This window comes from Cladophialophora immunda, assembly GCF_000835495.1.
Source record: "Cladophialophora immunda strain CBS 83496 unplaced genomic scaffold supercont1.6, whole genome shotgun sequence".
NCBI lineage: Eukaryota > Fungi > Ascomycota > Eurotiomycetes > Chaetothyriales > Herpotrichiellaceae > Cladophialophora > Cladophialophora immunda.
This window is the reverse complement of record NW_015622546.1, coordinates 1,286,900-1,296,942: the sequence shown is the minus strand read 5'-3', so window position 1 is coordinate 1,296,942 and position 10,043 is coordinate 1,286,900. Positions and strand designations below refer to the sequence as shown.

General features: G+C 50.9%; 2 protein-coding genes across 2 annotated transcripts; both read right to left on the bottom strand.

The window, feature by feature from the left end:
• Positions 1 to 385: 385 nt before the first annotated feature.
• On the bottom strand, positions 386 to 3,208 carry PV07_10024 (uncharacterized protein; the record flags this gene model as incomplete). Its single annotated transcript, XM_016397322.1, has 1 exon — positions 386 to 3,208. One exon carries the CDS (start codon positions 3,206 to 3,208, stop codon positions 386 to 388), a length of 2,823 nt encoding a protein of 940 aa, XP_016244513.1.
• Positions 3,209 to 3,711: 503 nt separating this feature from the next.
• PV07_10023 (uncharacterized protein) lies at positions 3,712 to 5,307 on the bottom strand. Its single transcript, XM_016397321.1, has 2 exons — positions 5,075 to 5,307; positions 3,712 to 4,973 (listed from the first exon to the last, which is right to left on the bottom strand). The coding sequence occupies exons 1-2, from the start codon at positions 5,138 to 5,140 to the stop codon at positions 3,801 to 3,803; spliced, it is 1,239 nt and encodes a 412-aa protein (XP_016244512.1). The 5' UTR covers positions 5,141 to 5,307; the 3' UTR covers positions 3,712 to 3,800.
• Positions 5,308 to 10,043: the final 4,736 nt, after the last annotated feature.

The window sequence follows — 10,043 nt, the reverse complement described above, 5'->3', positions numbered from 1 at the left end:
ACCAGCGTGGTAAGGACAGGGAAAAAGCCGTAGGCATTGCTGTCGTCCTCCGGCTCCCGAGTATCGAAGCTCTCTGCGGTTTGTATGTGGCTTGAGCCTCCTAGGTGAAATGTTCATTCCTTACATAAAACCGTTTCGTCTCTACTTTCTGTCTCGAGATATGTATTGTTCAGTGCAATGTGCCGAACACGGATGGTCTACACCAGTGCGGACGATGACCGCCGTATTCTAGCAGAAGATACTTTGAAAAATACATAATGGCAGCCGAATGAATGTCTTTCGAAAACAGGTGGACCGCGTTAAACCCATGCTCCATGACGACCTAAATTCTATTGTTTGAAAGTACGGCCGGTGCCGATGCATACGGTAAAAATCGCTTGGACGATCAGAAAGACGCCGACACTCCAGAACGTGATGTTGAAGACGTTGATGATAGCGTATGCTTTCTTCGATCCTCTGACTCCCACATCCTCAGGACTTCCTCCCTCTGAACTGGGTTCTGCTTGCATTCTTCCATGACACCATTCAACAACGCAGAGACGATGGTATCGCACGTCGACCTGCTGGCGTGCTTCGACACTTCCATGTAGATGCCCTTCAAGGTGTAGCCGGGCACACCTATCATGGCGGCACCAGGTTTGACCAAGACACCAAGAGCTCCAGATACCAGGCCTTTGGCCAGACCTACGGGTCCTTCGTTGTAGGTGCAGATGATAGGCTGGGTAATCAGACCCGTGAAAGCATCGTAAAAGCCCAGCCCGAGCTCCCTCCCAGCCTCCAATATCCCCTGAGACAGGTTCTGGACCTTTCTGTTCTTGCGGATGGTTGTGTCACCGTAGAGCAGCGGGGCGTTATGAAAGCCTTTTGCCATGGAAAGGCTCAGATCCATAGGGGTTTGGATGATTTTCAGCACCTTCGCAGCCATTTGGCCGTCGCCGCGGCCTTTCCTTGACGCAGATGAATTTGTGGGCTTCTTCAGGGATCCGGGTTCTATATCATCGAAAACAAATTTTGACGAAGAATTGCCGGCTGTAGGGTTCGCATTGTTGCTGTAGTGTCGCAACCCTGTATGCATCTCGCCGAGGGCAGTCGTCAAGGGGGACAAAGACGGATCGGTGACATAGGAGTGGCCGCTGATTGAGCCGGTTTCGTCTTCTTGGGAACGATGAGGTCCTCCTGGACTCACTGCCCCAAGGGCTGGATCCGACGATTCAAGTGACACCGGTCGGGCCAAACACTCTCGGGATACTCCACTAAAGAACGTAACCATTCTCTGTATTCCCTCGAAAAATACTCCGGCGGTTCCTGTGACAGGATCCCAGGGGCCGCGGTCGGTGTCGTAAGAGCACGGTCCGTATAATCGCAGGTCCGAGATGTTGATCTTGCCGTCGTTGACCAGAACCGCTGCTGCGAAAGGCGATAGCTTTTGCTTCGTTTTGCTGTGCTTTAGCATAGCCACTCTAGACGCAGTCATCTCGCATGGCGAACATTGCGCGTTGAATTGAGATTGGACGATCGAGGCTGTTCTCTCTGCGGCCGAGTCTGAGCTGAACTTTTCGCCGTAGGCAGCCACGGTCTCTTTCACCTTGTGATTGAAGGCTCTAAAGAGAGCGCTTGCCAGATTGGAAGAATTCAAATCCTTGAACAGTATGGGCTGCGGTGACAGCCCCCGCCTGGAAGCAATTTGACTCCAAAAACAATCTTCGCTGTCTCGAGGGACTAAAACCGACGGCTTTTTTGCGCGGAGGGCAGCAGCCAGCATCCCAATGGACCCATGGTGCACAACGCACGAGACCCGTGGTAAAAGCCATTCCAGAGGACATTCATCCAGAAGAAAGACCTTCGTGTCAAAAACATGCTCTTCCACATTGATGATGCTTTCACGGCTTAAAAGGACCCTTCCACCAGATCGACAGATTCCGTCCAATAGAAGCTGAAGCAAACGTGAAGCTTCTCCTGAAGAATATGCAACAAGGTGGACGAATATAGGCGCCGGATTATGAGCCAGGAAGTGTGCAAGCGCTGCTGGAGGTACGTACTGTGGAGCCTCAAGATGAAGGAATCCAGTTACGTGAATATTCTCATCCCAATCTGAAGGGGTTGGAAGCAAGGCCGCCGGCCAACAGTAGGTGTGTGGTATCAACAACTTCTGAGCCAGATGTACTGCCGAACCCATCCCAAGCGGCTCGAGGTGAAGCACATTGGTCCGAAAATCGTTCACCGCTGCACCCACATCATGCCACGCAAGCGCCTCGACAAGGCTGTACGAAAGAAGGTTGGACGTTCGTCTGTCTTGGTCTTGGAATTTAGAGCCATTCATCTGTGGATGCTCGAATAGCTTAGTCGGCGTCGACGGTCGGGTATGCATGATATGAAGCGGAATCCCAAGTTTTTCCGCGATATGTATGCTAGCTAAGCTGGTTGGATTTGCGACAATGGCATTAGCAACAAAGGGCGGCGAACGTGAGTCGGCAAGACTGCTATTGGCGCAATCGACGATGTTCGACTGAGACTTTCGCCATCTCGGCATGTGATCAAGGTCAGTGCAGCAAAGCCAGAAAGCTGCCAAGAGGCGCTGTAAATCTGCTTTTTGCAATTTTCTGATGGAACTTGACGTTCCAGAAGGGAGGCCTACGTCGTAGTGCTCAAGCCCATTTTCAGTGACGAGGTCGTGGAAGTCCGAGTGCGTAGCGAGGCGGATGCGGTGACCGTATTTAGAGCGCATGGTTCGTCCAAGCACAATGAAAGAGGCAATCTCGTGAGCATCTCCTAATGCAAGGAAGGCAAGATTCATCGAGGCATAGCGGTCGACTGCAACAGAAACTGCGCGCTGTTCTGTCCCTGAAGCAACAGTGGATCGTGTTGCCGACGTTGACTGTCGTGAAGATGGACCACTGGAAACTGCAGCATGATCAGGTAATTCTGACTGAGGTGACTGATGACCAGGTGGTTGATGACCAGGCGATTCATGATCAGGCAATTCGGCGAGAAAGTGAACGATATCTGCAGCGTGATCTTGGACTGTCCATCCCGCTCTTTCAGCCTTCGACACCGCACTCGTATCGTTTGACGTGTCACCATTAGGGCCCAATATTTGTTCAGCACTTGGAGACTGTTGGTACTCCGGTGGGGGGTCCAGATGAAGAAGCGTGTTTTGCCTAGGGCGTTCTTCTGACTGTTTGTCGGCGGGGAAGGTAGAATCCTCCATGGTATTGTGCAACCTCTCCAAGATATGCTGCTTCGGTGAGGCGCAGATACTTCTTTGTGGCTTAATGAAGGTCGTTGAGAGACAGACTGTTACCGACGGGGTTGGAGACAGAACAATGGATGGAGAGAATTGCAAAGAAGCTATGCGACGTGAATGTGCACCAGAAAGATCATCTGCTGGGATGACCTGACAGTCAACGAGCGTAAAGTCCTCCCGCCATCTCAACCCTCCAATAGGCTTCTGGCCAGCACTGTTGTGGACAGGACTGCGCGAGGAAGGGCCGAAACAAACCTTCGACATTGAAAATACTATCATAATATGCCGTTGATGCTATTTATTGGTCCAGATGCGAAGTGCCAAGTTTCTCTTTAATTGCCGCGAGTTCTGGTTCGAACCCGAACCCGAACACGGACACGGACACGAACACTGACGCGCGCACGCGCACAGACCTCTTGATATCGAGGTCTTATGAAGACGACCCGGATTGACAGATGCAGCTTTCACCGGGTGTCAGACTATATTTTCTCGGTTCAGCAGTCCCTCCAAATTGCACGCCGTCGGCCGAGTAAATTTGGGGAACTGCGAGATCCAACTATTTACTCAGCATTTCTGGTGACATCTCATCAGAAGAAATAACACTTGTAGGCCAGCTCAGCCACTCCTGCCACCGATTTCCGAGATACGCGTTGATATGCTTCAGCAATTTCCTGCCTGAGTCGCCAATCACCCAACTTCCTCTCCTTCGATGCAGTATGACGGCATAAGACGCGAGCAATGCTAATGCTTCAGGTCGTCGTGACTCGAGAAGGTCGACGAACTCGGGCTGTGCGCTGATGAGCCAAGAGAAGATCATATTTGTACTCTCTTTTACCGCCTCGCCGAGCGCGTTCTCGGCGTCGAGGAAGCTTTGAAGCCGCGAGAGTGATTCCGTACAAATGGCGATTGACGTGGGGCTCATATCAGCAAAACTGATGAGTTCTCGAAGTCTGTTGCATTCACCACGCGATTGGTATTCGGTATTGTGCTGATGGATATGGGAAGTCTGCATGATAATGCCGATTTCTGACTGCCAAAGAAAATCCCACCAGTCTTGGGTGACAGAGTCGATCCCTCGCAAGAGCCTTATACAGCTGATTAAGCGATCCATAAACTGGGTGTAATCATCATCAATGATACTAAAGGTATCGCAAAAGACGTGCAAGGCGATGACGTGCTGGAACAGGAGGACATCCAAAACGTTCGAACGATCGACATCGTGCGGGAAGATTGAGCGGAACCCCTCTAGCGCCGAGGACTGCAGAGCAGTAGCTGTGGCGCGGTAGAACTCACACGACTGTGGACGCTTCAAGGAAAGATGCAAGGAGGATAAGGCCAGAATGGCTTCCATGAGAAAAGAGCGTTGAAACGCAAGACGAATGATTGTGCGGCGGTAGATGTCGATATGGGCCGAGTTCCAACAAACTGTCAGGCAAGTTTCACGTTCATAATGGTAGAAAAGTTCGAGATGTAGCATGTTGACATCGGAAGCCAAGCATGATGTTGCAGCTTGTACAGCCACAGGCGAGAGGACGGATGTGTTCCCCTCAGGCGACGCCGCCGGTCGAGGCTGCGAAAGGGCAACACTTGTGGGACTTTGATCGGTCGACGAGGCATCATGAGTGAATGAAGACAGTGCACTGGAGGATCGACTGAGTGCTGGTATGGAATAGACGCATTGCCGATCGGAAAAGGTGCATTTTATACATCTGGGCCGCGTCTCGTCGCACTGGCCATTGTCATTGTCATTAGGTGCTTCATTCAAAACCACGAGCAAACTGTGCGCGCCTCTGGAAATCGGCGCATGACGACCACCCTGGAACGGCTCACCTTGACATGTCTCCTCTTGCATTCCTTACACCCATCACGAGACTTTTTGTAGCTCTTGCGCGCCATTGTGGTCGCTTTACGTCACGTGGCCCATCTAATGTTCCCGGAGGAGCATGATCGACAACTTGTCCACATTGTTGGGTTCTTGCATGGTCGATTTCATATTTGCGGCGAACAGAGTGAATGCTCTCGTGGTAAAAAGCTGCCTGGTTAGAGGAAGGCTTTTGTTTCTGAGTCTGAGGCTGCCGTCAAAAATCCCAAAACTTCAAACGCCAAAGTCCAGGCATCAACAAATGGATGCCAAGCCGGGAACAAGCAAAAGGACTCGGCATCGTCACCAGGCTCCCAACATTCAGAGCATCAGGATTGAAGGACGCTTCTTCCCCTTCGTCCCTTTCCTAAGGCAACCCAGCCTGTCCGTGAGGATTACTGGATCTTCTGCGACTAAGGTACAGTAATTTGGCATCAAAGCTTGGTTTGCAGCATGCACAACATTGACAAACTGTTCGATAGGCATGAAGTGCGCTATAAAATATAAAGCAATCAGACAACTTGTACTAAATGAATGCCATAAGTTCCATAGGCATTCGAAACTCAGGGCTCCCATCTCTTATCTCTCTCTAGTCAGACCCGGTGTAATCAGCATCTTTATAAGAATGGCACCCAATCCATCAATGCTGCAAGCCCGAAGGCCATGGCAGCAGGTGTCATTACATTTCCCACGCATTTGCCACCCATGTTTGCCGTTGCAGATGTGGAGGTCGCTGCAGTTGTCGAGGGATTGGACGTGACTGTTGCCGAAACCATCGTGGCCGAGGCAATCTCACTTGAGATGGAGGCAGCGATTGAAGAGTATTGTGCCAATGTATCAGTGCCGGTGACAGTAGCGGTGGCTGCAGAGAAAGCAGATGCCGCAGACGACAACTTGGATCCGTAGTCGGTATTCGAGCTCGCAAAGAGAGACGACTGGAGAGCAGAGCCCTCGGAAAGTAAAGAATTTAGATCTTGACCAAGGATTGGGACGGTCGCAGAAATAAAGACAAATAAGGTCGCTGCGAGATGCATTGTATAAGGGTTTGTCCCGAGATGGGAGTACACAGGCTCGAAATGGGGCAGGTTTGGGAGATGGAAGATGGAGGTTAAAAGTTGAACTATGTGACAGCGCGTTTTCTGTCACTTGTGCATAGAGAAAATGGAAGGCTGAACTTACCGAATCCCAGCAAAACACGTCTTATACTTATCAGTTCGCCGGACGAAAGAATTGGGTTTTGTGGTAGTTCGAATTCTTCGAGTTAAACTCGGATCGAAAGAGTGATCGTTGAGAACGTTGCTCCTCGTGTTCGGTTAGCCTGATTTCCGACTCGACTTCGGGTCCGCCGGTAAGAGCTGGAATCTGTTGATGATGCGAAGTCCCCTGCTCAGCTCTGAGCCAACACCGATTCAGCCCAGTGATAGTAAAGTCCCAGATTCGAGCAGACCTCGCAATACGAGGCGACGGACACAAGGCCATATAGTGGCTACCTAAGCCCAGACATCGAATACGCGTTTACTCACGCCAGCGGTGTCTGTACACCTTCCAAACAGGATAAAGGCCCATATTGAAAGCTACGGGCAGCAGCAAATATCAGAAGTGAATTTGGTATTTATATAAATCATTATTTGGTCCAAGAAGTCAGCTCCTTTATCACAAGATCCTCACAACTTAGGGAATGAAACTTCCTCATCCACCATTTAAAATTCCAGCCAATCAATCAATCAATCAGTCCAACAGCAACACCACCACCACCAGCAGGCTCCTCCGTTCTTGACCGCGGACTTTGTCCATCAGCTTCAATATGAGTATGACGCAGGGGTACTTCCTCGCGCAGTGCGTCCGGCATACGTTAATTCAGGAATGCACACGCTAGTCGTTCGGATTGTCGACGCCCTGGACAAAGAGGACGACACCGAATGCGACAGAGATGAATGGGGACGGTGATGACGAGAGCCATAATGATCCCCACGGATACGAACATCTTGAGCCACTGAAGGGGAAGGAAAAATGTCTTGACCGTTATCATGAATGGAGACGACGGTTGCTGCGAACCACCGCATGAATGTGGGGGCAAACTACATTTCGAAATCGGTCCTTGAACTGAATCTCCTTTCAATTAGCTGCGAAATACAAATTAAGATGTATCCCTGGGCTATGAGGGGAACTTATTTGTACGCGGCGAGAGCAAGGGCTCCAAAAGCGTCAAGTTACTGGATCAAAACGGGTCCGTTGTCCAGTGATAACGAGTATCACTTCAGGGATTCTTGAAAGTTGTAGATCCACTTATGAAATGCTATGGCCTTTGGTGGCGATTCATGAATATCGTCTCCAGCTAAAACACATCAAACCAGTCGGATCTCTGCTTTGCAGCGGTTCGTGTCAAAGAACATAAATGTAGAAGAATGTAGACATCTCAATCTGATTCTGGCTTCGTACCCAGTCAAGGTACGATTCAGACATAAATATCGTCGGATGCACAGATGGATTGCGGAGAAAGCCAAGATCTGGTGCATCAGAAAAGGATGAGCGAGGCCGTGAGTGATGACGACGTTGCGGTACAACTCAATTTGATCCTGCGTGCGGATAAGGGTCCTGCATGTGTCGGTGTAGAAGTGGTACAAGAGTCCCAGGTGGTCAATGTTGACCATGGAGCCACACGGTCCACACGGTCCATGGCTGAAGTCTTGGAGTGGTGAGCCATTATCCACGGAGGAGTCCCCCTGAGAACTGGCGCTGACCACAGTGGTCAGATGCGTGCTGCCAGCGGTTGACTGGAGAGCTGTCAGGGTGCTTTGGGCCCTGATCTGCTCGTTGCGAGTCGTCGTTGGGCCGCTGGCATTGGGCTCCCACTGGCATGGTTTGCTTAGAGGTGGTGCAGTTCACACAGATGGAATGTGTTTCATCACACTGCGTTACACGCACACGGTCAGACCAGCTCGCTCCAGTAATGGAACAAGCTCCAACGGAGACCCATACGGCGAAAGGTTTGTGAAGACTCGTACCTTGATGTGCCGGCGCTTGCACTCGGCACAACCTCGCTTGGATCTACGGTGGGATCTGCGCGGAGCCATTCTGGCTGGAGACATTTCAGTGCATAGGAAAACCAACAGCTCAGAGCTTGCTGCCGCCCACGGAAAGATGTGCAGGGTCGATCTTCCCAGCTTCCGGCTGCCTGAAATAGAAGCGATGAAAAGGAGAGAACACGACTGCCAGATTCCCCACTTTGCACGTGCTAAAAGTTGGCTTCAAAATGCGGGTTTCCAGAAGTCAGGGAGATGCAGATTATGCTCTCGACTTCTATGAGGCTTTTCCGACAGAGTCCAAAAAAAAAGCGCCCAACTGAACGTCACCGGGAAGGTTGAGGCGATCAAAGGATGCGATTGGCGCATGTACACGAACGTGAACACGAACACGGATACGGACACGAGGATTGGTATTGCAATACGGGGTCTATCACTTTTTGCACAAATTCTAATTATCTAAGCTTTCCATCAAGCCTCAAACAGCTGCGGTCTCTTTGAAAATGGATGGTCGTAGCACGCCAGTCTCCTCCAAATGGCTTTCCCATCCCCGCCGACCGTCGCGGCAGATGACGACTGAGGCTGGTATCGTATTATATATCTGTGGATTGCTTTCTAATGCTACTGATTCCCCGTCCAGTCTCCGAGTCCCGCTCGCGTTCAGCCTTGCAGGCAGCAACATTCTTGGTCTAGAGCCTGCAATCGCAGCAGCAGCAGCAGCATCATCATCATCATCATCATCATCACGACGATGGAAACAGGAAAATAGAGTCGCGTACGTGGAACCGCACGAGTTCCTCTCCGACTAGGTCGCCCTTACTGGGCAAAATGAATACCAGGGGACCCCGGTTGCTGATCTTCTCGGTTCTGGACAGCTTCAGTCAAACGAGCTTAAAGATACCGAGTAAGGGTACAAAAAGAGCCTATCGACTTTGATTGAGCAGGTATCTATTGCTTCTTCCCTCTATCATTTGCATTTCTAGTGCTATTCGCGTTTTACTGCTCGCCGTCATGAAGCAGACTCGCGCTGCGACTTTTCTCACCTTAGTCGCTGTTACTGCCAGCGCAACAGCGGCCTTGAACGCCTCTTCCACCGCGTGCAATCGCCTGGCCAGTCTGTACAGTGAGTTTACGCTATTTCCCGCGTCGACAAACTACACAATCCAAGCGACGGACTTCTGGGACAAGCGCTCCGACCTTAATCCTATCTGCATCTTTCTGCCGGAGAATGTTAGCCATGTCGTTTCGGCTGTGGAGATTTTCTGCCAGGAGGGCGCAGAGTTTGCTGTCCGAGGAGGAGGGCACATGAATGTGAGTGGGCGCTGCATCCGCTGGGGCTCAGACTGATCCAAGTGTTCCAGAATCCCGGTTCCAACAATATCGACAATGGCATTCTCATGAGCTTGTCTGGTCTCTCTCAGCGTACGGTCTCTGTCAACGGAAACCGGTCGACTATCGCAGTAGGGCCTGGGAACAGCTGGTTTGACGTCTATGCCGCATTGGATCCCTATGGCCTGGACGCAATTGGTGGCCGACTGAAGACCATCGGAGTGCCGGGCCTAACCTTGATCGGAGGCTTCCACTACTTCAACAACAAGTACGGCTGGACCATGGACAATGTCGATAGCTACGACGTCGTTCTCGGCAATGGCACACTAATCACCGCCAATCGAAGTTCCTATAATGATCTTTTCTGGTCTCTGAAAGGAGGGGCCAACAACTTTGGTATCGTTACTAATTTCGTTCTCAGAGCATATGAAATCCCCAAGATCAGCATACAGGCACAGGTCTGGAATGAGTCGGCCGTCCCCGACTTCATCAAAGCCGTCTGCGATTTTGCCGAAAATGACGACGCTTTAGTGGGTGCAGGCTCCGTCATTTCCATCCAATACAATGCCACGACCAAAGTGGTCTC